Here is a 27,469-nt window from a genome sequence, read left to right as displayed (position 1 = left end):
TTTAGAAAATGGCCTACAATGTGCATTTTATTCCATATCATTATACAATGTTTACACATACAGTAGTCCCCCCTTATCTGCAGTTTCACTTTCCTCGTTTTCAGTTAACTGCGGTCAACCATGGTTGGAAAACATTAAATGGAAAAGTTGAGAAATAAACCTTTTGTAAGCCTTAAATTGTGTGCCATTCTGAGTAGTGTGATAAAATCTTGCACTGTCCCACTGCGCACTGCATCATCCTTTGGTCCAGCATCTCCACGCTGTACACGCCACCCACTCAACGGTCACTTAGTAGCTGTCTTGATTATCACATTGACTGCCATGGTATCTCAGTGCATGAGCTCAAGTAACCCTTATATTTACTTAAAAATGGCCCCAAAGTGCAAGAGTAGTGATCCTTTCAATTTGAATATGCCAAAGAGAAGCCGTAAAGTGCTTCAAGTGAAGCGCTGTGTGTATAGGAATGAAGATAGCATATATAGGGTTCTATCTGCGGTTTCAGGCATCTACTGGGGGTCTTGGGAGCTATCTCCAGCGGGCAAGGGGAGACTACTGTAGTTATAACTCTTAAGAAAATGTTGTTTCTTTACCATTTCTATGTAGTGCCTAAATCTTTCACTTTAACATGGAGAAATGAAGAGTGGAAATCCACATCGAATGCCATCCTATGAGCTGTAATGAGCTGAAAATGTGCCAGTTAGAAGGAAATAGTCTTAAAAGAGCAGTGTGGCTTAAAAACTCTTGGCTTTAGTGAATTCAGGCACACAGAATTTATACTCTCATCTCATAGTAAAACACAAGACAAAATAAATTATTGTTGGACAGAATTCAAAATTGTACGCTATTGAATGAAAGACCACAGTGGGCCTTTTGTTTAAAGTAGCACCAGTCCACACCTGATTGCTTCCAACAGTAATCTTCCTGTTGAACATATCGTTGGCACTTTGAGTTGAAATCTTTCTGCTTTAGTGAGGGTTCCTAGACTAAGTATACTGTGTTGCTAAACTCTATAAAAGTGTGGCAACGACAGTTTGGGAAATGGCACATTTAAATTATTATTGCTCTGACCGGGCTTGTCTCTGTGTGTGTGTGTGTTTTCCCCACCCCTCAATCTAGTCGGTATTTGTGGGTATTTCTGTGACAGTGGTAAAAGTAAATAAAAATGCATTTAAGGGGTTTCATGATAAGCATGGTGTTTAAAAACAAAACAAATCACAACAAAAACAATATGAAAGAATGTGGTCGCAGCTAAGGAGGTTTTCACATGTTGTTTAACTCCAGTAAAGTCTGATCCAGCATCTGATGCATACTAAGGTTTTCTTCTTTGGCATGAGCCACTTTCTCTGTGGTGGGATTAGAAAATTAAGTCATGAATAGCTGCACTTTGGACACAATGGTGGTTTGTACATTTAGGCAGGCAAACATCAATCACAAACACAGGATGAGATGATTAGGACTAGGCATGCTTGTAAGACATTACTCATCTCCAGACAAGAACCTACAAGGAGGAGAGCTGTCTCTGACCCGAAGGAACTACAGGCACAGCAGGTTCTCACACAGCAGTCAGGAGAACCTTCACCAACAATCCGCTCTGAGAATAAAATGCAGGCGGGTTTGGTGAAGGTCCACTGGTCGTGTGCTGTGGGGACAGGGAGAGGTGCTTGCAGCACTGAAGTTAATAACAGCAGACATTTATGAGTTGCAGGCAGTTTGAGGCCTGGGAGTTGTGCTGTAACAATCTCATAGAACACAAAGATGACGTAAATTGGTTTTCTGACAACTTTTGAAATGGTTTATTTCTGTTGCTCATTAAAAAAATTATCAACGTTTCATGCACACTTCAGTAGGACATTCTCTTACTATTTTTATAGCATTCTATTTATCATCAGCATGACATTCTCACCAGATTCCAACAACACCGTTAGACTGAATAAAAGCGTACCTTTCAGACAATCAGGGACTTGCCATGAGCTGCTGTTTTCAAAAGCTATTTCGCCCAAGCATAGGTACATTTAATCATATTTCAAACACTATATTAAGAAGTCAGGAATATGAATATGTAATAGGAATATATATTATATATATCATATATATATATGATATATATATATTTATACACATACAAACCCCACTGCTTTGGCTAACTTAAAGTTCCCTGTAGGAAATAGAAAACATTTTTTGGGGGGTGGGGTTTTCTTCATTATGTATCAGTTCAAACAAGAGGAACTAACAACGCAAAGAGGAGTGCTTAATTGTTATATTTATTCCTATACATAATATATATATTTTCCCATAAAAGCTTTTTTGGGAGATTAAATAGAACTGAAATATTCGAGATATGAGGAAAATGCAGCCAAGGCCAGCCTTTCAGCTGAATCCTTTCATGTACATTTCTGCAGAAAGCAACTGTTTTCAATCCTATAACTGAAGGTATGACAGAGAGTTTTAGGTTTCCTGCCCATGGGCTTCATTCCTAGAATTCAGCCCAAGTTCTTTCCCACTTAGGTTTAATCCTCATTCAGAGCCAGCTTTAGTTGGTTAGTTAGGCGGCGGTTTTGCTCAAGTTGCTGGTAGAGTTGATCTGTACAGGTCAGCAAGCAGGTTAGCAGAAGAGAAAGAAGAGGCAGAAGAAGAGAGGTTAGCTGGACTTGGAGAGAGGGAGTTAACAGACAGAACACAGATACCTCAGGCACTGTGATCACTTGCTGAGGTTACCCTTACCCCGTGGTCATCTGTCCTGTGTCCAGGAAGGTAGATGGCAAAGGCCCGGCAGACTTAGGAAAAGCCAGTATTTTTTTTCTTGGGGATTAGGGAGAGGGATGTGGGAGCAACAGGGTACAAGCAGGAGAGAGAGAGGGCGTCCCTCTGGCACCCCACTATGACCACTGTGAACTGAGATGAATGCAGTTTTTGACAACAGCCTGAAAAACTGAGGCAAGGCTGGAGGCGAGCCCAGCACATCATCTACTCCGTGGTGGGGCTCAGTGGAGATCTTACGGTGAAGCCTCGACTGGCCCACTTCTGCTCACCTCTTCCGGGAACCCTTACATCACCACTCCCAGGGCTGGCTTTCCTTTCAGGTGGGACCACGAGGGGGCCACCACTACTGCCTTAACTTTTTGAAATGCAGAACTAAGTTCCCTGTTGCCCAATTGCCATGATGCAGGGTGCAAATTCTGAACTCTTGTCTAGGTTTGAATACAAGGTGAGTGTTACCCTCTCCAACGCCCAAAGAACAAGCACTTATCCCTACTTAAAACTGACATAAAATTTACCTGCTTACTTCTTGAAGATGGTATTCATGTTTGGTGCTAGATGGATATGAATAAAATGAGCAAAATCTTGGACATCTATAAGGAGACCAGTGTGATATAAATTTTACACATTGGCACTGTCATCTGCTCACATGGCAAGGAAGCCACCCATAAGAGTCAGTCTTATCCGATGGTCCAGGGGACACCCATACAATGAGGAGAGCTTGGCATCGACACAAAAAAGCTGATGGACATATGATTGTTTTGAATGATGGTGACAACCTGGACCCAGAAATTCTACTTAGTGATCTTGAAAAGCTGACAGTCCTACTCCTGGGGAAAATGAAAATGTCCAGTCTCTACTCCCAGGTTTGTTGGGGAATTGACAAATTATTTTAATTTTCTCTTATAAGTGGTAGAAGATGGAGAAGATATTATGTTCATTACACTTTCCAGCCTGGAATATCTCCTGCCTTGTCCTCTTTGCTCATCCAAATTTTCTGAATATTCAAAACCTTGGTCAAATGTTACCTTCTCCAGGTAGCTACTGGTCAGACTTATTCTTTGATTCTGAATGCACACCATCTATTAGTTCAGACTACCTTCCCATAAGATGGCCAGCTCATTGAGGGCAATGAACATTTCTGGTTCACCTCTTTACCACATCCTCGCTATCTTCTACAGTTGTCTTGGATACGGCAAATGCTTGAGGGCTGCAAAATCTAAACCCAACTAATACATTCACAGTATGGCATGGGATAACTACTGCCACGGGCAGGCAGGATGTGTTTGCTGAGCCAATGTTTGACCCAGCTGGAATGGAAGAACTGGAGAAATCCTAGAGAATCCAGAGAATCAGTGTGAATTCATCTTAAATGACGGCTGTCCCCAACACACCCTCCCTTGGACCTGCTCCACTTCAGATGCCATAGAGCTGGTATGCCTGGGTGGCCTGAGGGCAGGGACCAGAACTGGTTATATGTTTGGAAGTATTTTCCCTTTCTATTTTACCTCCCAGATGTCTGGGGCCTCTAGTACCCTGACTCAGCAATGTTTTGGGGTTGGTCTGACCTAGGTTGTTGCAGCAGCTGTAGCTATGGCCCAACACACTAAACTAGAAGCCTGGGCTCTGACAATTTCTTGGTAAGATCAACTTGCTATTTATCCTCTTGTGTACCCATATACCTTCTTGGGCTATTCAAATTTGCCTTCCCAATCCATTAGTTTCCCATTTCCTCTTGTAGGATATACTTATAGAAAGTATGAAAGTCTCCAGGAGGGTTTTAAAACAGATGTACTTTCAGAATTAATTGAATATATGCTCAGCGGAACTTTCAGACTTGTCATTTAGTCTATTGCAGGAAGCACTCAGAGAAGGGCCAACTACTACTACTCTAAATTTGAAAAAGAACAAGGCAGGAATCATACTCAAAAACAGGCCCGAGGAGTCTTAGGAAAAGAACATGAAATTACAGAAGTCTTTATACTCTCAAGGGAGAGACATTGTCCAGAATTTAAATTTTAAAAAGTTTACTGTAGCACTACTAATTTACAGCCCTTGTAAGCAGTGTGTTTATCATTTGCTCTGAAGTCTTTGGCATTATTTTCAGCTTGTCCAAATTTATCTGAGCATAAATTGAGTACATCATATCTATCAAATAGTAGTACATCAAATCTCTTAGGCTAACAAAAACTGCAAACAGATGAAGATCACCCACACTTAAAACACAGGAGAAATATAGCCAGATTGTTAAGGACAGAGAAATGTTGGGAATTAGGAAACAAAAGTCCGCATCATTTTAATCTAATTTTGCAATGTTTTTGACAAATCACTTAATTGCTGTTTTTGAATTGAAATAGCAAAGCCCAAACACAATGTAACTATATTTTAAATTATTTCCACTACTTTTTTTAGAAGGAAAAAAGAATCAATGTTAATGGCTATACATTAAACATATCCACAAATTTTTTTAAAAAACCAAGTATTATTGCAAAGATTATGGAAGCAAAACTTTCCTAAAGAATACATGATGTGCTTCAGAGCACGAAATTAAATCTCAACTTGAACATAATCATATTTAGAAAACCTAAGATGTCATCTCATGATCATAATGAAGGTGGCTGCATAATGAATACACTTTTAAAATGTTTTAACTCTTCGTGTTGTAAAAGGAGGATCAACAATCACCTACACTTACGTGGTTTGGATCCAAGTTCTTTCTCACCCTTCCCAGTGTGTAAACTCCTAGTAATGTGGGATGGCTATGGCATTCATCATGAGCACTTCATTGGTGAGCCCCAACCTCCAGAGGAGAGCCACCTTAGTAGCAACAGAGAGGGGGCTCACCACATCCTAGACAAAATCTCTGGCGGAGGAAGCCACTGCTCAAGGTGGATCTTCAGACCCCAACAAGCAGTGTGTCCTATGCAGAGGTCCTCAGCCCAGACTACATACTAGAACCATCACGATCCCTTAAACAAAAAACAAAGAAAACAAACAAAAAAACCCCAAAATGCCCAGGGCCTCACTCTAAATTCTGGAAACCAAAACTCTGAAAGGGACACAGGCATGAATATTTTTATTTTCTCAAAGTTCCACAAGAAACTACTGTCTTAAAAACTCTTGATATTAATGTATATTGTTCAGAATGAAAAAAATAAAAACCCAGCAGCAGCCAAAAATTAACCCTCATAAGCGTGAAGCAGATTTGTAGTTTTATTCAGTGTTGAAACTAAGATGTCAATAAATAAGAAGTAAAAAGAATAGCAAACAGAAATAGCTTACACAGTGTTTATTTTACACTGAATGAAGAGCTTCTGTACAATAGAAAGCACAGTGTGCGCCTGGCCCTACGGCAGGATGCTAAAAGAAAGAACCAGGGTCAGCTGGGGAAGAGACAAACTGCAGAGCTCAGAGAGGCGGAACATCCAGCTTGATGAAGGGGTCTTGGGAGGAGTGAAGCAAAGAAACTTATCTGCATGAAGAGAAAAGGTGGGAGAAAAAGAAAAAAGTGGCACAATGGAATAAAGGAAAACTAGACTAACAGATGACAGCAGCACTTGAAAGAGCTGAGAAGCAGACATGCAAAACCTGCTGCCAGCTGCACCTGCGGGAGGGGAGGTCAGGCCCTGCCCTCCTTAGTGTCTGGACCGCCCTCTGGTATCATGGTCCCCGCAGGGTAAGGGTCCATCTTAAGACGACCCATGAACAGGTTTTACAAATAAATTTTGAGCTAACCCACCTTTTAGTATATTTACTCATACTTGATACAAGTTTTCCCCATTGAATCACCATGTTTATAGTCTCATGGAAAAAGACCAAGAGATAGATGATCTGACCCAACCCCTCATTTACAAATAAGGGGGTGGGTGGGTGCTTTCTCTAGTTTCCATATTGACCATCCCATCTCTAGGGTAACATGGAGATTCTGTAAGGCAGCAGGCACAGGCCACACCCTTCAAGTTACCATTTTTCTGCATGGGTAAAGAAAGGGCAGGTGGGCCTGGAAAATGAAATTTCCAGCTTATCTGGAATTCAGTGCCACATTATCAGGATAAGAGAACCCTCTGTGAAACATTCCAGGTTAGAATTTAAAGAGACAAAATAAGTTTAAAGTTTAGGTTTGGTTAGTAATATAGAAATTAGTTGTGTACGCTCAAGGTTCTCATGAGAACAGGACTATTTACTCCAACTCTTAGTGCCTCACAGTAGTAAAAGCTGGGCCATTAACTCCAAAACTCATATTGTACAATCTGTGTTTTATGTCCCATTTCTTTGACACAAGTTGTGGTACTTATTGGGGGTACTTTAATTCTCTTTATATAAACACAGAAAATTAAAGGCTTGGCTACTCAGGAGAGTGTTTATTTCTCTCGAGAATTCTTAACAGTGAGGAAGAGGTGACCTTTTAAAGCACCAGTCTTTAGGCTGTAGTGCACCAATTTCCTGTCCCTCAGACCCTCAGTAACCTGACTCTTCAGTGTTCTTAAATTTTACTTTTTTTTTTTTTTTTTTTGAAAATGATCATAGTAAATTCAATCTCAGGAATTTTTGATATTTCTTTGGGAAGTTCCTGCACAATTGCACGATCTTCTAATTTTACTTGAGCCTAATTTAATTTCCTAAAAGCATAGTGCTCCAGTCTTTCTTATTCCAGTTCACGGCTCAGTGGGAATGATCTAGCCTACAAATTGGGAAATGAATGAATTCCGAAAGGAAAACGATTTGTACAGACACTTAATTTACTTGGCCTTTATGTTAGTAAAAAGTGAAAAAACAATGGCTATCCTAGATTCTGCAAAGAGAGTAGGCAGAAAGGTGTAAAGATGGGGATTCTGGAAGCACAGAAAGGAGCAGCGGTGAGTTTATCATATTAGCACGAAGGCATGAATGTGAGCAGGCAGGGTGGGTGAACATTTACATGGAAGTCATATCGTTGAGAGCGTGGTCCAGCTCCTCGCTGATGGCTTTGTACTTCAGTTTCTGAGCGTACAGCTCGTCTATGACCAGGAAGTGGAAGGCAGAGGTGCAAGGACATGGAGAGTGATCAAGAGATGGAGGGTGAGTGAGGGTGGCATTGGCGCCATCCCAACACAGCAGCAAGAAAAGGGCAATGCATGAAGGAATTGGTGCCGCAGCAGGTGGCCAATGCAGGAGGCGTGCGTTTTGTTTTTAAATGAATTGAAACAAAAACAAAAAGAACAAAACCCATTAGAAAATAAAACAAGAAAGATGCAATATGAAAATCATAACAAATATGGTAGGTATATCAGTAAACCACGTTAAGTCCTGAACAAAACCACAGAAGGCTGCCTCCTGGCCGGGTAATAATAGAATGTCTTTCTTTTCTAGAGCTGTATTTTAATTACACTGGAGTAGTCAGCCACCTGCAACTATAAACAGTGGAAAAATATCCAAGGGCAGTGTTTTGGAAGAACAGTTTGTGACTATAGTCTATAATCCTTATCTGGCTCTGCCTTCAAACCACTGACTTCCTGACCAAAGGAGACCACTGGGATATGGACTTCTTTGTGCCATTTAAACTTCTCCTTGTGGTCTTCCCACTCGAGATCCCCTGTTAGTGGTCCAGGAGGCTTGACAAATGAGGACAGCCACACTTTTTATGGTGGTGGTGTGCCAAGCCTGCAGTTTAGTTTTTGCACTGATGACTCTGTACTTTGCTATACTTGAACAGTTCTGCAACCATTTGTCCTTCCCTCTTCTCCACTAGCTTGGCTGCTACCTGCACCAATCTCCAGTCCCTTCTCTAGCTCCTTCTTCCTTGGATGTATATGTTTTATGCGTTTTTTTCTTTCTTTTTCAAAACTGACCACAAGCCTTCAATCTCAACGTTTTGGATTTTTGTGAGACCCATTCGGGATTTCTCAAATTTAGGATTTCTGGGTATTACTACAATAAAACATAAATTAGGGAAAAAATGTTTTTAAGTAAAATTTCAAAATATGATGCCCTATTATCCCCCATTCCTCTTTCAGAATACAGAGAATTTGCCAAGATAACTAATGACAAAAACAAAAAACAAAAAAGCCCAACCCAAACCCTTCTTCATACTTGGAAGAAGATGGGTTGTGTCTAAGAACAAATCCACACCATTCTGACCATTAGGAAATATTACTAACGATAGAAAATACACCAGTCATTCTCATGTTCTACCACCTTACCCGCAATGAAAAATAACCCTGCCACACTTCTGAGGAGCATAAGGCAAAACCGGATGGCATCTGCCATTACAAAAAGAGACGTGTCCCGTCTGGTGGCTAACAGTCATCTGGTGAGCAGAGGACTCAGGTCCAAGAGTTTAGGAGCCACAGAATGAAAACCCCAAGGACAGACAGGAGGAATGTGCAAGAGCAAAGAAGTATACCAAGGTGGAAGCATCAGGATTAGAAAATCATTTTGCCAGGTCTGTATTCAACCAAAAGGATTAAATTAAAAACAAAACTGAAGATCTTACCTTCTAGGTCATCAATGCTTTTCTCCAACTTAGTTACTGACCTCTCTGCAAACTCAGCCCGAGTCTCAGCCTGTAATGATTTAATTTATTTCAATCAAAATTGGGAAGTTTTAAATTTCTAGTAGCTACGAATATAGAGAATGGAAATCAAGCACAGCACTCATAAAATGGGTCAGAAACTACTTGTCGGTCAGTACAATGAGAGCTGGCAGCTAACACAGCACATGCACTCCGAGAGCACCTTTGAATCTCCTGATGTGAATAGTAACTTTAAAATGAAAAAGCTCTGACCTGCTTCACAAAAACAAACTCATTTAGAATTCAGTTGGCTTCACCCAACACCCATAATATTACCTCCTTCAGCTTGTCAGAAAGGACCTTGATCTCTTCCTCGTATTTGTCTTCCTTTTGAGAGTACTGTAATTAGAAAGAACATTCCAGATGTCAGGCTGCAGCTCACTCTATACCCATGTCTTCTAATACAAAGAAAATGCCAGCCCAGCCAACAGATGTTGAGGCTCTCTTAGGAGGTAATGGAGCCTCTGAGATCAAATGGCATACTACAATATAGTCTCTGTTTTCCTACCTATTGTTTTACATGGGATAAGAACAAGATAACATCCATTTGGCACTTGGCTTAAATTAAATTGTTACAGATGACTCGCATACTCAAAAGATATCCTCTATTAAAAAAAAAAAAAAGAATCTGTTATCCAATAACCATCAAGAAATCACTTCAAAACAATGCTGTTTATTAAAATGCCTAATGGACTACAGCTTTCATTGGTACGACCTTAGAAGAGAAAAAGCGGTGTCTTTTGAGTAGCTCTTAAAAGATGCCTTCTCCCCCACACCATGCTCCTGGCCTACCTTCTCAGCCTGAGCCTCCAGTGACTTCAGGTTGTTCGTCACAGTTTTCAACTCTTCTTCAAGCTCGGCACATTTGCTAATGTTTTCGATCAGAGGCAGAAAGGGTGGGAGACAAGCCAAAGGAAGGAGGAGAGAAAAAGGAGAGGGATGGGGAAAAAATGAAAACTGAGTCCTAGAGAACAAAGGGCTGCCTTAAAGTAGCCAAATCATCGAATACTAAAACATCCAATTTCGCCACAGACACTGGCCCCCCCCAGCCTTGCAAAAGCAGAAAGGCAGGGTGACAAAATCCAGCAACTTTGAAGTGTGATAATTTGGCTTCTTTTTTGGCTGCACCAAAGAGCATTTCTGAAAGAAAACAAAGGAGTATAAAGGACCCAAAGAAAGCACTTAAAGCAAGATATAAGATAGCAGAGGGTGTGGTGAAGGTGCAGTTGTTATACCAAATGAACCAGTAGGTATTGGAAGCTGAAAGACGTCTGGGTGGCAGTTAAACCTAAAAACCACACAAGTCATCAGTACCTTATCCTCTGCAGCCATTAATGCTTTCAAGGTCTGATCCATTATTCTTAATTGTTCTTCCAGCTGTCGAACTTGGCTGTTAGTGGACACAGGAAATGCACAAGGCCATTCTCAAAATCAGTGTGCAGGTAAGGCATGCAGTGATACACGCATTCATACACAGACATCCCGCACAAGTCCTCCGTGTTCCAGACTCATGGCTCATCTACATCAAACGAGCACATAAGAAGCTCGGAGCTGAAACAGGTAAATGTGTAGCTGCCAGAAGGTCATGCTGTTTAGTCACTGCTCTGCGGCACCCCAAACACGGCCTCCTGGAGCCAGGCCTGCTTACCCTTCTGAGAGCTCAGCCCGCTCCTCCGCACGTTCCAGGTCACTCTCAATGATGACCAGTTTCCGGGCCACCTGCAGCAGGATAAACACATTACACACATACCATGGGGCTTACAAGCTTTGAACAAGTGGGTGTGAGGACGGGGACTGGATCCATCAGCCCCTAAAAGATCTTGTTTACACATAAGATCATCCTCTTTCCCATGGACTGGAGAGAGGCAAGTCTCTATCAGGAGTGCCAATGGAGAGGAGACCAGAGGCTTCTGCTCACAAAGACCCAGAAAAATTGGTTATGAGTGGGCAGCCTCGTTTTAAGTCTGACCTAGGTGAACTCTGTATAATTACATAGCAGCCAGACCAAAGTGTGGAAAGAGGGAGAAATATGAAATTCACAATCTCAAAAATAGTATGATGAGACATGACACATTTTATGCTATAAAGGTAGGGGCTGCCAAGATAGCACTGAAAATAATCCTGAGAACTCCATCAATTTAGAGTTCTGTACCTCAATCTCCTTTTTTTGTGGAGGAGGTTAAAAATGCCAACAGGATAGCAAGAGACACTAACAGGAGATGAGCTTGTGAAAAGACTAATGAAGTTAAATCTGTATTTAGTGAAGAAAGGACCTGAGCAAAGAAGGGATCCTTTAAAGTCTTTCAAAATTAGCAGGCATAGTGTAATTGGCAAGTAGTAGTGGTAATAATAATGATAATAATAATAAAGGAAAGTCAATGACATTTCAAGATAGCCATGGTACACTAATGGCAAAACTAAAACTTTAAGTCTTATTGGCTCTGTTACCATAGGAAGTTGTTTTCATGGGGCCATCACCAGAGGCTGATTCAACTATGAACCTGCACTGATAATGAGATTCTAGCACCTTGAGGAGAGAGGACGACAGACTAAAAATGTCCTCCATGAATCGACCGAGCAAGTGCAGTCATATCTCTACGAGTGCATGGTCTATATCACTATACTGTCTGAACTGGACCGTCCTAATGAACCACACCACGAAGAACTGCTTGCACAGCAAAAGCATGAGAGGCTCCTTCCACAGATAGAGAGGCCCAATTCTCCCTTCTCCTGGCTATAGCTTTTTTGTCCTGGTCTTTTGGGGAAGCTTTGGTCTTTTCCAGTGCTACTGACTTCATGATGAAGCCTGGGATCCCCTAAAAGGATCAAATAAGAATCATTTTCTGGAGATCAAGAAATTCTGCTTCTCAAAACCACTCATAACTGCCAAGGAAGCAGATCATTTCAATTAAGAATGAAAAGGCTGTATCCACTGATCCCTGTCCCCCCGCCACTGCTGGGGGTCTATGAGGCTCTGGGTCCAGGATCTGACCTCTTCATACTTGCGGTCAGCATCTTCAGCAATGTGCTTGGCCTCTTTCAGTTGGATCTCCTGAATTTCCATTTTCTCCTCATCTTTTTGGGCTCGGCTTTCAATGACTTTCATGCCTCTGAAAAGGAAGACAAGTAACAAGACCCAAGATTTAGAGCTGACCTCCACAAACCCACACTGTACTGCAGTAGTTGTGAGGCTTAGTGTAACCAGCAGACCAAAACAGAGCACAGAGCTACTTTTATTTTCTAAGCCATGAAGCAAGAGTTTCCAGAGCTGAAGGCAGAAAGATACACACTTCTGTTTATTGCAACGAAACTTCACACTTTTGGTACTGGTGAAACTGCCCAGGAATCTAATGTTGAATGAAAGGTAACATGTCAGAATCCTGTTTGAAACTGGGAGGCAGGTAAACAGGAGAGCCAACATGCCTTACTTGCTTTGTAAATAATGGGATCTCTTCCCTTTCCTAGTGGGAAGCTCCAGCTTGAAAATGTACCAACGTTAGAAAAGCAAATTTATCTGGACATATTTCCTCCTACAAAGAAGGTAGCTGTTCTTACCTCATCTGCCACAAATGTAAATGCAAGATTGAACCATATGAAACTGCTGATATTTGATCATGTCAGGCCTATAAAAATAGCAGTTTCATATGGGTCATCCTAACACTTTGGATAAACTGTGTTTTTCCTTGAATGGAAATCTTTCACAGGAGGGGTGTTAAGAGACAGGATTGACGCTACCTTCTATGCTGATGTATATGTTTGAATTCTATGGCACAATGTTAAGATTTGGAAAATTAAACTGATCCAAATTGCAAACTTATGAAACAACTACTCGTGTTAAAATGGTATTCACTTACCAAAATCTAACTAGGCAATAAGGTAAATAAACCACTATTTTTTGATGAGGCCCTACAATATATTTTAGTAGATTTGAGTCCTAGTCTTGGCTCAGCCATAAGTTGGCTGTGAGACTGTGGGCAGGCCACATCAGTCTCAGTCCTAGTTTTCTCATTTGTAAAACCAGGGGACTGGAGTCAATGATCTCTGAACGCCTTTTTGCGCCAAAGTCTAACATTGCCAGATTGCCTTTTAGGTTCACTAACAAGTGTATTTCAGGAAGAAGTCAGCCACGAAACCACTGTGGTATGTGTACACTGTTAGAGATGATGAGTCATCTGAAAGAATTCCAAAACTCTTGGTAAGAGAAGAAACTATAAGCAGCAGTGAATAATGAGCTGAAAACTTGAGCTAGAAAGTGTCTTTAATCCTAAAGTCTGAAATCTCACTTTATCTATGGTGGCAAGGAGCAGAAAGTTACTTCAAAGATGGCGAAAGGGATAAAATGAATGACTGCATTCACCTGCCCAGGTGTCCTGAGCCATCCCACTGCTTTGTCATACCTCTTCTCATGGAGTCTATGCCATACGAATACATTAACTTCAACAGCTGAGCATAAGAGACAATGCCTTCCAGGATGCACGAAGTGGTGCTGGTCTATATGACCATGGTTTTCCTTTACTACCACAAAGCTGAATCTTGGAGCAATTAAGTCAGTGGGAACGGGCTCAGAAGACACAAGTATCTGATTATATTTCTATGTGCACATGTCTTATCAGCATTACTAAGTCCAAAGCAATTTACTTCTGCAGATCATATTTCTGTGTTATCTGTGCTTTCTTTTTCACCTGTTTGTTGGGCTATTTGACAACTGATAGTCCACAGTTCACTTAACTAGGCCTAAGCCTCCTTGGTATGTTTTAAAACAAAGTTATCTTTTAAAAATGCATAATTGCTTTGGGGTCAGCAGGAATGAAAGAACCATTATACAGCCCCAGATTTTCTTGTTGGACGGTGAGCTTTATGAAGACAGAAAAAGATCTTTGTCTTCTTTGTAATTGTGGGGTTTAAAGCCCCTATGTACTTTGCCTAAAAGCACCCATGTTAAACAAACAAAACCAATAAATTAACCACTAAAGTTAAATTAAAACCAGTAAAATTATACCTACGATCAAATGAAGAAATGATCCCAAGGAACTGCAAAATTCTTGAACCCCACAGATCAAATAAGCCCTCCCATTCCACCAGGAGGAAAGACCCATGCTGAAAGCTGGGCTGGGTGAGGTGCCCTCACCTTTCACTCTCATCTGCTGCCTTCTCGGCCTCCTCCAATTTCTGCAAAGCTGTTGCCAGACGCTCTTGGGCACGATCCAACTCTTCCTCAACCAGCTGGATGCGCCTATTCAGAGACGCTACATCGGCTTCAGCCTAGGCAGAGAGAGTGAAAGGCATTTCGGAACTGGGGAGAAAAGTGAGGGTAGAGCCTTTAGGACAGAAAGCCTGGGCCTTGTGGTAACACCTTTGAGTGCATTATAAGCCCTGGTCAACTCTGGAGTTCTTGGATACGTTCGTACATTGATTTATATAGTGACTGTCCACATTTGTTTATATACAAATCCATACACACCACTCTCATTGGAAAGATGGACCCTTAAATGCTCTCCCACTGGTTCCTTTCTTCCATAGATTTCAACGTATTGGCTTTAATCAACGGGAGAGCTTCCTTAAAGCCACATCACTCACTGGGTGCCTGAGGTGTAGACAGAGATAATACGACTTTACATAAAGAGCCAGAAACCAGATTTGAGTGGTCTCAATCCTCCTTTCTTCAGACCATTTTCTCAAAGGGGGCTTATAAAGGAACTAAAATATTTCAAAATGTTGTGGGGCTCTAAAATATATGCTATACAGACACAACTAAATTAAGTACCCTCCCACTTTTTCAGTAACTCCTTTAGAGTAACTGGTAACACTGGAACAGGGCCAAGACAAATTTCCCAAGTGTTTCCGACATAAACCTACTGGAATTTCTTACAAGTCAAAGTTGCTACAAGAAAAGTTTCAAACTCCTTAGGAGAAAAGCAGTTCAGATCTGTTTTTATTTGTAGATGATTCTTTCTTGGGGATGCAATGATTATCTACTGTTATAAGCATCTGTTACTATGAGCCTCAGAACGTTTGCAAGACTGCCATGGTCCCTAACATACGCTTGAAAGGGTAGCTGTTTAAATATTATGCATTTAAATGAGAGATGGAATTTAGTAATCAGACACCATTTCTTCAACCTCGCCCATTTTGAATGTCTGCTCATCATGGGGTGATGCGGTTTTCAGGATACACAGAAAGTTTTCTAAAAGTTACAATACACACTTAGGGACCCTATGTTAGTTCTCTGCCTATAGTCTTGTCTTCTTTATTCAACTATAAGCTTCTACATGCAGGGACTCATGGTTTCCCGCAAAGTATGAGCTCAGTAAATGTCTATGAAATAGTAAAATCTAATTTAAACAAAAACAACTTTCTTAGCTTGTGAATCCATGATATACACAGTTTGAAATGCACATGTAGTTAGACAGAGAGGCTGTGATTATGGCCCTGAATCAAAGGAATGTGAGAACATTCAGCTCTTAGCAGCTAAAATCTTACAAATCTAGATGAACAAAGTTTTATTTGGGAAAGAGAGGTGATTAGGGCTTTTCCAACCATGGTGAAGGACTTTTTTTTTTTTTTTTTAAAAAAACCATTCAAATATACTTTTATCTCATCGAAAATTAACCATGTAGTAGTAATTGGTTGATAGAGACGGGGAGCAGGGGGAAATGACAAATGAATCTGAAGAGGATGGTTTACAACTGTCTTGGCCCATGAAGTACATTGTTATTGGTGCACAGCTAGTAATGGGCCCCGCTAAGTCTAAAAGGCAGATAGATGACTTGGTTTTTTTAGAGAAGGGGTAAGGGTAATAACAACAACCTTTCTTAAATAGAGGAAACTGCCTTTCAAAAAATCTTTAGTCCTATTTTTAAAAACCGGGAGGAGAAAACATTAAGGTTATATTTTTGGGTCAGGTTTGCTTTATTCACTTTTCTCTATTTTTCATTTCCAGTAAAAATTCTATTCTTTTATGCATGGGGGAAACAAACAAGCAGCCTCAAAAGTTAAAAACAAAAATGAGAAAAGGAAACAAACAAAAAAACTTCAGTAGAGTTTCTAGATCACACACTCAAAAATATTCCCTTCTTTCCTTGTAATTATTATTTAAAAAATAAAGGCAAGTAGCCTTGTTACAGGTGGTCAGAGAAATGTTAGTGAGATTTTCAAAGATGTTTTTTGTAGCTACCACTTTTTAAGTTCCCTGCTCTGCTTTCCATCTGGGCCCCAGCCTTCAGGACTTTGTACTCATAGAAAGGAGATGTTACAATCTGGGATAGTAAACTTCCGGGTGACAAGCCAGTCTAGGTCCCCAGCTTCTCACGCCCCTGCGACATGAGAGAGCAAGGAGGGAGGACCCCATGTTCATTTCTGCCTCTGTGCACAAGATCTCCCTACCTGAGAGGTCCCCCCCCACTCCACCTCATCAATCTGTATCTTCCCTCTTATCGGTCACTGTTTTATAAATGTCTAACTTTTCTCCCAGGAACATTTTGTTGGACCTTATACTTCTTGACATTATGGGTGTGTCCTAAGGAACACCAGCCAAGAGGACCTTGTATAGGGTGCCCAAGCAATGACTGGGAATAGAGATCTGTTCTAGGAGCCAAGACTGGTGCACATAGAGAGCAAACCTATGGGTGCTCTGCAAAATAGGGTCTCAGTTGTTTAACTGGAAGGGCTAAACATCCACCTAGGCATCACCAAACAGTTCCCCAAACTGCCTAAGTGTCAGAATCCATTGAGAGAGATATATTAAAAATACAAACTTCCAGCCTCCATCCCTAGAGATACTGATTAAGGAGGTTACAGGGGAGGGCGGGAATCTGCACTATAAATAAGCTACTTGTTCCACTCCTCTACCCAAAGAAGCTGGCAAATCCTGTGGGAAGTGATCTTCTAGCTCTTCATTCAAAAGAAAATAGGAGGATAGTGGGATCTCTGACCCAGAATGCTGACGTATGCTCATGTCAACAGCCATTGGTGGGAGACAAGACTAAAATCCAAGTTATCTTGCTCCTCACTGGCTGGGTCTGTCACTTCTCCTGACAGCCTCCTGGAACCTCATGAAAGCCCTGGAACTAGAGGTCCTCACCTTTGTTATCTTCCTTCTTTCTGTGTCAGAGTGGGAGGTTCTCTACAGCCACCTCCAACCCAACTCCCCTATCCATACAATGGCCTTCAGCAACAGAACCTAACCAGGACTAGGAGAACAGTTACTGTATTAAATATCATCCACTAAACAAGTCCTCTCAATCCTTTTTGAAGTAAGCTATGGTAGAAAACTGAAAACTTCATCAAGTAACATTAATGGGTAACAGCTGACATAAGGACACAGAGCACTTGCTCTCAATACCAGAAGCCAACGCTGCTTGGTTATAGCCAAGACTTGAAGCATTGTTTGGGGTACCTCTACCTCTATACAGGCTTTCCCTGGGAAATGCCTGGACTCTCACTGGCTTTTCAGGCCCTACCATACTGGTCTGATCACAATTTTGTCTGATTCCCTAGAATTCAAGATATGTTTAATTTAATAAATTAAGGGCACTTCTTTCTTTCTCTTATTTTTGGGGATTATGTTCTGTGTTCAAAAGGCCCACATATTTCACCTTCGCAAACTTTTTATTTTCAGTATGTGTTTTCTACGTTCTGAGGCTTATTTAAACATTTTCTAAGGTTTCTTTCATCATAGTAGGGGGGGGTGTGGTGGGGAAGGAGGGGGTGTGTGTGTGAGGGGATGGGACACTCTACTTAAGAACTTAACCTGCGGTTGCCTCTGCCAGTACAAGTCCATAGCCACGTGACCTTCTGTTATTTAAAAAGCAGATATAAATAACAACGCGTTTGGGAAGGGTCAAGACCCCAGATGCAAATTATTTCCAGGCATGGAAATTACCCTTAGTGTGCTGAGTTAGCCTCTTCTATCTAGGCCCCAAGTGTTGATGCTGCTGGCAAAATCTTTCAGTTTGGGATGCTAGTTTCTTTTATTTCAAAAGTGCTATTGTGTCCTAACATGTAATGAGCTACTCAGAAAAGAGACTGCTATATTAGTGAAGGCTACCAATTGTCTTCCTACAGATCTGTTGTTAAACCACACCAGGCACTCTACCCTTGTGAGGTGCCTTAGAGCTGCACATGTCAGGCCTGCCTCCTCCCTGGCAAAGATATCAGCTACCTATACGGAGAGAAAAGCAGGCACACCACTCCCCCACTCCCTCCACACCCAACAAAGTACTACACAGAATTCAGAGGCATGCTTGCCCCAACATAGCAAAATATTACTCCAAATCGGAGTTGAAAAAAACTTTTCCAAGGCCTAGAGTTTCAGGACATCTAGATGTTTTAGTAGCCAACAGAGCTGAAATTAAATCAATCAATAAATAAAAATAGCAATAATTTTTACTTAACAAAGAATTCCAGTTAAGGCTCTTAAGAAATAATTGTAGTAGAATATTATATCCTAAAAATTAATCCTCTGGAATATATTTTCAAAGTCCTGCCCAAACCAGAGTGGAGCATGGGATGATCAAAGGTCAGGCCTTTTTATTTCATGCAAACTGTAGTTATACAGAGGTTTCACCCAACTTGCTGTGTAAGACCAAGTGACTACGGCCAAGTCAAACTTCTGCCCTTATATGGTAAGAAAAGGGGGAAAAAACACTGATGACATTAAGGGGCACTCCCATGGATAACAGATAAACACAACCTCCTCTAACTGTGCCAAAGCCTGTAATTTATGAGGCATGTTTGTATAATGAGGGAGAATGGACATGAACAGGGCATTGTTGTCCCTCTGCCTTGCCTACATATGAAAGCAGAAACTGAGAGTGTGTACATATTCTAGTTACTGCCACCCTGGGGGTGCCAATGTGAGACAAAATGCACCCTTAGTTTCTTAGTCTTAGAAATATTTACCAACTCTAAAGAGGAAATGGGCTGGGAGTTTTGTAAATTGGTTATTTCTCATGATTTAATAAAGTTACCAATTAAAAACCTACAGGCTGCAACTTTAAGTCTCCTTATTTGCTGGGTACTATTCAGAAAGGAGGAAGGATTGGCTCCTTCTTGCTACTTTTTCCTCTGATAATGACAAAAAACAAACAAACAAAATCCTCATGGGTCAAAGGACCTGGTATCAACTATTACATCAAGCAAAGTAGCCTCATTCCAAACATTTAAAGAGCTCACATACCTGGGAAAAACAAACCAGTAAGAAATAAGGGAGGACTGATTTTTCCAAGGAAAGTCCTGGTATAACAGGGCCAATTAACTACAGCCTGCCTGAACTGTTGAGAATTTGAATTAAGGGCCAACTTTCCAAATATTTTTTGCAGTGGCTCATGACTTTGTCACAAAACTTTCATCTTTGCTACCAAGAGAAACTGTGACTGCTAGGTTAACTCATAGCTGTGTCTGAAAACTACCAAGAAACTACTTTAAATTAGCTATAATCTTTTAAGGTCTAGTTTCAGAAGTGAGGAACAACTTTCAATCTGAAGTTCTCCATGGTCTGACTCGATCCTCAAGTAGCTAGCTGTCTTAAAAGGTTCTGTGTCTAATCACCTGGATAGACTTTTCAAAAATTACTTTAAAAAATGAACTTATTTAAGCTACTTTTAATATAAAGTTTTGAAAGGAATGAAAGTATTGTCTTTAGCCAGCTGGCACAGGAAGATCACTGTTATAAAAATGCACAAAAGAGAAGGTGTGTATAAAAGTAACAACGGGCTCGTCATGCAATTATCTTGTGTCTGACATCAATCACAAGGCCAGGAGTCAATAAAAGGCACTCCCGTACAGGACCACATATTCCCTTTTTCAGCAGGGTGAGGGGAATTCTACTGACTTCCACCACTAATACCACTTCAATCCACCAAACATTCCTTCCAGCCTGCCCATGCCCTCTCTACAAGTTCCAAAGACTAACAAAAATATATTGATTAAAAACATTTAAATGGAATGTTTTAAGATGTAATACAATGAGCAGGCCATTTTCAAGGCCTTTCGATAAGTGGAGAATTGAAGGTGAAGAAGCAATGAGCTATGCCAAGTGCCGTGCAGTTTTAATACTGGCTGACATAACATCTACTTGTGCCTAGCACCATTGTAATTTCTTTATACATACTAAGTCCTTTCACCCTCACAATAGGTGGGTGCTATTATTATCCACATTTATAATTAGCAAACCGAGAGACTGAGAAGTTAATTTGCCCTATGTCTCACAGGTAGTTAAGTAGTGGAAGATTCAAACCTTGGCAGTCTGGTTCCAGAATTCTTGTTCATATCCATCTCGTTCCATTAGTTCTAATAGTTCAAGGGCAGTTACTAGCCACTCAGGGAGGGAGTCAGAATCAATTTATCACCCAAATTCAAAGACATCCATAGGACCGTTGCTGACTTGTTTTCTTAAAAAATCTCTTTTGCTTATTGATTTTCTGATTCCTGTCTGTATTTTATCTGAAATGTCCTCGTTAGGACTTCGTCTTAAGAGGAACCTTTTGCTTCTATGCATTTTATGCAAAACAGGTCCTGTAGTTTCTGCAGCCAGCTGTACACTTAACCAATAGGATTTACTCAACTGAGAATAGGCTTGCATTAAGCACAGCTGGACACCATATTATCACTTGTCATAAAATTCCCAAGGTGTTTGAGTATCCTTATTTAAAATACACACACACCCTACTCTCCCTCCCCAAACTCAACGCCTAAACTAAACTGCCTCTGAAATTCTGTTCCTGTTTGTTGGATACATTTGCCTTAAGAAAAAGGAAGCCAGGTATTACACGCAACGTGGGGGAGGGGGAAGGCGGCAAGAAAATACACCCAATAATCGTTGACATTTAGCCAACTTTTTTCAAGATTCGGTAACAAAGAAATATTTATCTGTACATTAAAAAGGATGACTAAGAAAAGGGTCAACGGAACGCAAATTTTATAAGTTAGAAGCGGAGCTGTCAGTGTCTCAACCACCAGAGAAACAGACTTCCAGGGAAACCATCGGGGATGGTAGAATTTAGCATCCCCGGGTCCCAAAGTCCGGCACTACCTTAGACTAGACCTGTTGGCGCCCCTTCCCAACGGAACGAATTTCCGAAAGAATTTCCTTTTTCCTTTCCCACCCTCGGGGTAATTGCCAGCAGCGCAAAGTACACATCCCAGGGGATCCAAGACACCCAGGCCAAACGCAAACACCCCAGAAATGTGGCTGCTTCCAGAACCTTCTCAACACCACTCCTACTTCCCCTTGGAGCTTTTACTTTAACCAGAAAGATGCAAAACGCATAAAAACCCCGCAGGACCCCTCCCCAGAGTTCCATGCCGGCTGCCCAGGTGCGCCAGGTGCGCCCCGGAGCATGAGGCCAGGGGCAGGCTAGTTGGGCTCCCGAGGGCCCTGAGGCACGGTGTGGGGCCGACTGGGGAGGGGACGCCTCCGGGTGGGTGGGTGGGTGATGGGTGGGTCCCTTACGGTCTCCCTCAGCTTCCTCTCGTAGTCCAGCTCGCGCTGCAGGCTGCCCGCGCGCTCCTCCGCGGCGTCCGCCTGCTCTTGCAGGCTCCGGATCTTCCTCCGCACCGCCTCCAGCGAGCTGCTCCCCGCCATCGTGCGGGGCGGCGGCGGGCAGGCTGCAGTGGGAGAGACCGGCTGCTCCGCTCCTGCCGCCGCTGCCGCACTCACGGAGCCGGGCCGCCCCGCCCAGTCCTCGCCGCACAACGGCGGCGCCCCCTGCGGCCCAGGACCGGCCCGGAAGTCACAGTCTCACCGCCGGTGCAAGCGAACCGCAAGCGGGTGCGCGAGCGCGCGTGGCGGGCGGGGCCGGGCGCGCGCCGCGGACCCCAGGAATTTGTAAACGGCGGGAGGCGCTGCGCATGCTCGTTGCAGCGAGTCTGGCTGGCGTCGGGTGCGCGCTGTGGGGCACCTGGCGGACTGCGCCCTGCAGAAAAGGAGGCCACCAAGCAGGGATTTTCCTTCGACTCCCAGCACCGTTCCCCCGTTCGAGTAGTCCAGGGGTAACGGGACTGGCTGCTAAGGGCGATGGTGCCGCCTACTGGCGGCGGGAGCGCCGCTCCAGAGTCCCGAATTCCCAGGCCCAGAAGGGAGGGAAGCTGAACGAGGGATTTGGGGCCTGAATGTACCCCCAAAGGGACTGTTCCTCGTTGTAAAGAACCCCAGGACACAAGAGTCTAACCACAACAGCCCTTCTCCCACTCCAAAACTCACGAAATGAAAACTAACATATTGCAGTGGTTAAACCTACCTATTCTAAAAGTCTTCCCAGGTTAGAATCTGGCTCCTAGTTCTTTCCTGGCTGTGTGACTTTGGACAAATAACTTGAATTCTCTGGGCTTCATCTGTAAAAGTAGGATTATTAGTACTTTTCTCACTGGACTGATGTGAGGATTATGAAATAATTAAAGCGCTTAGCTCAATATCTTGTACATACATAGTTAAGAACTCAAATGATAACTTTAGTTAATAGGCAGGCACTGTCTTAAGAGTCATGCTGGGGCCCATAACCAGCTGTGTGCTCTCAGGCCCACCAGACTCTCTGGGGCTCACTTTCCTTTCCATAAAAACAGCCATCTCGAGTCCCTTCTGGTTACCATCTTTTCTGCTTTTAGATCAGGCTCTGAGCTCTTTCTGGAATCTGACCAATTTGGGGCTGGATGGGGCTACCTTTAAAAGGCACACCAAAGAAGGCTACAGAATCCTAGGAGAGCCTCTGGCTACAGCAGGATGAAAACCAACTTGGACACAATCTCTGGGAATCCACCTCTGCCAATGGGGCTTTGTTTTTAAATGCCTGCTAAGTCTCACACCTTTCTTTTCTCACCTTTCAAGTCAGTTCCTGATGTGTTTAAGTGTAGGAGTAATTTAGAAAAAGAAAACAGACCTGACAACCCTCTCCTCCACAGCTTCTAACAACTAAACTCCTTTGCTTTCCAGACTCATTTTCCATGTACTTTCTCAACCTGGGCTCTCTCCGAAACCCCAACAATGACCCTCATATCCGGTAGGTGGAGCCTTTCGCTTTGTTTCTACACAGTTTATCTGGTCAAGAGGGAGGTTACAACTCCTCTCCTAAAGGAGTAGAAACCGTGGCCTCCAACTTTGAGGGTGTGGGTAGGGGACATCTGGGAACCTTCAGAAGGAGCCAGGGAAATTGCTGGACACTGGCAAGTGCTCTAAGCAGCCAACTAGTGACTTAATGGCCTGCTTTCAAACACCTGGGAAAGTCAGTTTCAGGTGAGTTCATTTTCATGCTGATGTCATTATAGAAGAGTTAGGACAGTTCTTAGCCTTGGCTGCACATGGGAATCACCTGGGTATTTAAAACACTAACATCTGGGTTCCACTCCCAGAGATTCTTACTTAATTGGCCTGGGCAGCCTGGATTAAGGGTTTTTAAATCTCTCTAGACAATTCAATTAGTTGAGAGACTCACTGATTTAGGAAGCAAAGACCTGTAGGTAATAAAAACTCACATACTGTAAATATCAGGTACATAGTTATTGGGGAAAGGGTTGAAGAGCAGAAGGAAAATGGGAGCCATCTATCCCCTTCAGCCTCAGTTAGGTGGAATGACAGCAAAAAATTTAAAACAAAACCATCAGGGATGCTACTTCCTGAATTATAACCTTTTAAGCTAGGAGGAGCCCGCTTCTGGAATAAGATTTGTAAAGTATGTTGGTAAATTAGAAAAATATCTTCAGTGGAAGAAAAATGTAAAAATGTTTTACAGAGGTGAGTGATGACAATGAAATGTCCTAATCATAAATGAAATATATTACTACTTCAGGAAACTCACCTCTCTCCCACCTCCCCCTTTTTCTAGTGACATCTGTCTCCCCCTGTTCAAGTGGACTATTTTTACTAGTTAAGAATCACTCTCAATATAGTATTTCTTCACAAACTTCTTCAATATTCCTATAGGTTCCAAACAACCTAGATTGTTAAAGAGAAGATGAACAATATATACTCCGCAAAAAAAAGAGTACCATATTAGGGGCAGTTTTCAGTGGAAAAAAAAAAAGAATCAAAACAGTTTCAAAATTCTCCTTCCCCTGCTGGCACCGCCCCCACCCCAGCTGGTTTTAAATAACCTCTTTTCCACTTCTAATCCACCTCATTGGGAGGCTCCCTTAAACAAGACTTTTCGTGGAAGACCTGTAGCACTGCATAGTCACAATAATTATGATCTTTTTTCCTTAGGAATTGTAGTAGCTTTTTTCTCCTTCTCTTGCCTTCAGCCTTACTGGGCTATTTTCAAATTCTCTGCATTCTTTTCCTTATAAGGTATATCTCTCCTTGATCTATCAGCGGCTCTTTTGAAAAAGCTAAATAAACGTCCTCCTGGAGAATTTGAGGGAGAAAGACACCCTCCATTTAACCATATACAGAACAGACATCTGATCTACATTATACAAAGTAAGAATTATATATGTTCTTTGGCCCTTTTTCTAAAGCCAGGTAGTTTGTAATTTAAATATTTTAGCTAAATCAGTATTTCCCTGAACCTCCTTTCCAGGAATCTTGATTTTCACTGAAAAATTTTTTGGTCAGATTCTAAATGTCCCATGTCTGGATTTCTCATTTACATAGCACACTTGGAGATTACATTTCAAGCCTTTCAAACCACAAAAAGCCTTTACTGATTTCCAGACCCAAGACCCTCCAGCAATTTGCATTTTACTCTTAGATAAAAAAATTTCTACTGTAGCACTTGGTAGTTCAACTTCTGGGCAGTTTCTCTCTGGTGCTCATACATTCTTGGAATTATTCCCAAGTTCCCAAGAAATTCTTTCCTAATTGGGCCTCTAGGCTTAATTAGGTTCTAGAATGGAATCCAACGGTGTGAAAAAAAGGTCCTTTGGAAGTATGTTTGGTTTGAATTATGCTGCAGAAGAGGCAAGCTCTTCCGCTAAAAGGAATCCTTCAAAGGGAAGTGGACAGAGTGCTTTTGCCCCGTGTGCATCAACCCTGAAACTATGTGGTAGTTGTCAGAAGGCTGACAGGTGGGGGTGGGGCAAGAAGGGGGAGCACAGAGGAGGCAGCTAGCTCACTATACCATATAAAGCACTGAGCTATATATAACTCCCAGCTTACTTTTTGGATCTAGTGCTCTCAGACTGCAGACCCAAGCAAGTATCATCTTCCCAGGCAGATCTTAAAAGACTGGATTGACTTCCCTAGTAAGAAAGCAGGCCTCAATGTCTCTGCACCCACCATCAAGCTTAGCATTCTGAGTCAAAGTAGTTCCATGCCATTCCTTCATTCTAGAGGTCAGGTCTTCTGTATCCTGACTAGGCCTACCTTTGAAAACCAGGTCTACCCACCCACTCACCAGAGAGGGCAAAAAGAAAGAAAGTGAAGAAACTAGGCATTCTGTTTGCACAAACCTTGGTGATGACACCTCAGAGGTTTTCTGCCACCAGGAAGGCAAGGTTCACCTTCAGCATCCAATTTCAGCTGCTCTATTCTCCCAGCTTCTCACCCACCCACCTCCACCCCAGAGGTGGGGGCAAAGAAAGAGTACAAGAAAGAGAGGAGTGGATGAAATATAAATGAATGTGTGCAGCAGCAGTCCAAGGCAGCATCCAGTGCTCTGGGCCATGGCGGGGTTATGTGCAGGCGTCCAGTGGGAGGAGGTGACCCTCCTCCGTTGCTCTCTGGCCCCTGTGGTGGACCCCAGAGCGGCCACGCGGGCAGGAGGTGAGGGAGGCAGTGTGTGCGTGCACTTACGTCGGTGGCCTTTTTCTCTGCCAGTTCCAGCTTCTCCTGGGCATCTTTGAGAGCCTCGGAGTATTTGTCCAGTTCATCTTCAGTGCCCTTGAGTTTCTTTTGCAGCGACACCAGCTCATCTTCCAGCTGGGAGTTGGCCGTGGGGGGCAGGGGGAGGGGTGCAGCAGGCAGCGTGATACCGCAGGGGAGAGGTGTAGGTGCACAGAACCAGAAGCACAGGGACAGCGGGACAGAGAGAGGGAAAGACAGAGAAGGGAGAGAGAGAGAAAGATACAGAGTTAGCCATTAGTGCGCCGAGCCGCGCGCCCCGGGTACCTTGGCGGCGGTCTCATCGGCGGCCAGGAGACTGTCCTCCGCCTTGTGTAGCTCCTCCAGCACCCGGTCCCGCTCGTCCTCCGACGCCCGCAGCAGCTTCTCGTTCGCTGCGATGTCCTCCTCGAGCTGGGGGGCAGCGGCGGGCGGGCGCGGGCGACCGGCACGGACCGGGTGTTAGACACACATACACAACACACGGGCGCCGGGTTGGCTGGGGCCCCTCCGGCTTGGGGCGCCACCGAGTTGGGGTTCAAGGGTCCTCAGGTAACTAAACTCCTCTCTCTGGAGCTGGAGGTGCACCGTGGCCCGCCCTGCAACCCCCCCCCGCCCCCCCAGGACGAGACTCCTGCCGAGGTCTCAGCGGGCTCAAGTCCACAACTTGAGGGTGCAGAAAAACGCCCCTGGCCTTCGGACCGTACTCTCTATTCTGTCCCATCTTTGTTCTTAGGGAAACACTCCATGACACACACCCCTACCCCTACCGCCTTTTCTATACCAGTTGAAGGGCGTATCCTCTCCAGGCAAATGCCCACAAGAACTTCTAACACTTTGCGGACTTGATTGCCTTCAATTCTCCACCTCCCCGCCGCCCCCCGCCTCCCTTCCCCCAAGGATCCAAAATTGATTCCGGATTCTGAGAATCAAGTGCCTCTAGGAAATGAATTGACTTCACGGGCTCTGGGAACCAGAGAAGGGAAATAAGCGTCCTCGGATGCTACTTAAAAGTTAGAACAAGCCCGAGTCTTGCTCCCCCGCTTCCCCTCAGACGCACATCCCTGGCCGTTTGGGGGTGGGGGTGGCTCCCCGAATCCTAAGGGTGAAAGGCAGGTAAGGGTGTAAGGCTGAGTCCCAGGGCTCGGGAGCACCCAGGCGGGCCCGCACAGGGCGGGCGTCCAGCGGGGGCGGGGAGGTGCCGACCTGCTTGCTCCTGTCCTCCGCCGCCTTCTTATCGGCCTCCGCCTGCTCCGCTCGATCCAAGGCATTCTCCTTGTCGAGCTTCAGCATCTGCATCTTCTTCTTGATGGCGTCCATGGTGGCGGCGGCGAGAGGCCCGGGGGCTGCGGCGGGAGCGGCGAGGCGAACGCGCGGTGGGACGGCCGAGCCGGAGTGCGAGCACGGAGCTG

The 27,469-nt window shown here is 43.4% G+C and overlaps 1 protein-coding gene across 20 annotated transcripts; it reads right to left on the bottom strand.

Moving 5' to 3' along the window:
* On the bottom strand, nucleotides 1-27,469 carry TPM1 (tropomyosin 1). 20 transcript variants are annotated; one of them, XM_036218056.1, is made up of 10 exons: nucleotides 27,264-27,464; nucleotides 26,346-26,471; nucleotides 26,031-26,156; nucleotides 14,436-14,569; nucleotides 12,300-12,417; nucleotides 10,956-11,026; nucleotides 10,100-10,175; nucleotides 9,584-9,646; nucleotides 9,230-9,299; nucleotides 1-1,343 (listed from the first exon to the last, which is right to left on the bottom strand). In XM_036218056.1, the coding sequence occupies exons 1-10, from the start codon at nucleotides 27,375-27,377 to the stop codon at nucleotides 1,261-1,263; spliced, it is 981 nt and encodes a 326-aa protein (XP_036073949.1). In that variant the 5' UTR covers nucleotides 27,378-27,464; the 3' UTR covers nucleotides 1-1,260. The 20 variants fall into 20 exon arrangements, with proteins under 20 accessions (XP_036073949.1, XP_015996610.1, XP_015996605.1 ...); XM_016141127.2 differs by lacking the exons at nucleotides 1-1,343; nucleotides 26,031-26,156 and adding exons at nucleotides 6,032-6,229; nucleotides 7,676-7,754 and having other exon boundaries at nucleotides 27,264-27,466; XM_016141126.2 differs by lacking the exons at nucleotides 1-1,343; nucleotides 26,346-26,471 and adding exons at nucleotides 6,032-6,229; nucleotides 7,676-7,754 and having other exon boundaries at nucleotides 27,264-27,462.

This window comes from Rousettus aegyptiacus, unplaced genomic scaffold, assembly GCF_014176215.1.
Source record: "Rousettus aegyptiacus isolate mRouAeg1 unplaced genomic scaffold, mRouAeg1.p scaffold_m13_p_3, whole genome shotgun sequence".
Lineage (NCBI taxonomy): Eukaryota > Metazoa > Chordata > Mammalia > Chiroptera > Pteropodidae > Rousettus > Rousettus aegyptiacus.
Note: the sequence above shows the minus strand (reverse complement) of the source record. Positions and strands in the feature narration are given on the sequence as shown.

Coding starts and splice junctions, on each gene's coding strand:
- TPM1 (XM_036218056.1), bottom strand. CDS start 27,377: ATGGACGCCATCAAGAAGAAGATGCAGATGCTGAAGCTCGACAAGGAG. Junction 26,157..26,345: donor CCGATGAGACCGCCGCCAAG/GTACCCGGGGCG, acceptor GCCAACTCCCAG/CTGGAAGATGAGCTGGTGTC. Junction 1,344..9,229: donor AAGCATTGATGACCTAGAAG/GTAAGATCTTCA, acceptor ATCCCACCACAG/AGAAAGTGGCTCATGCCAAA.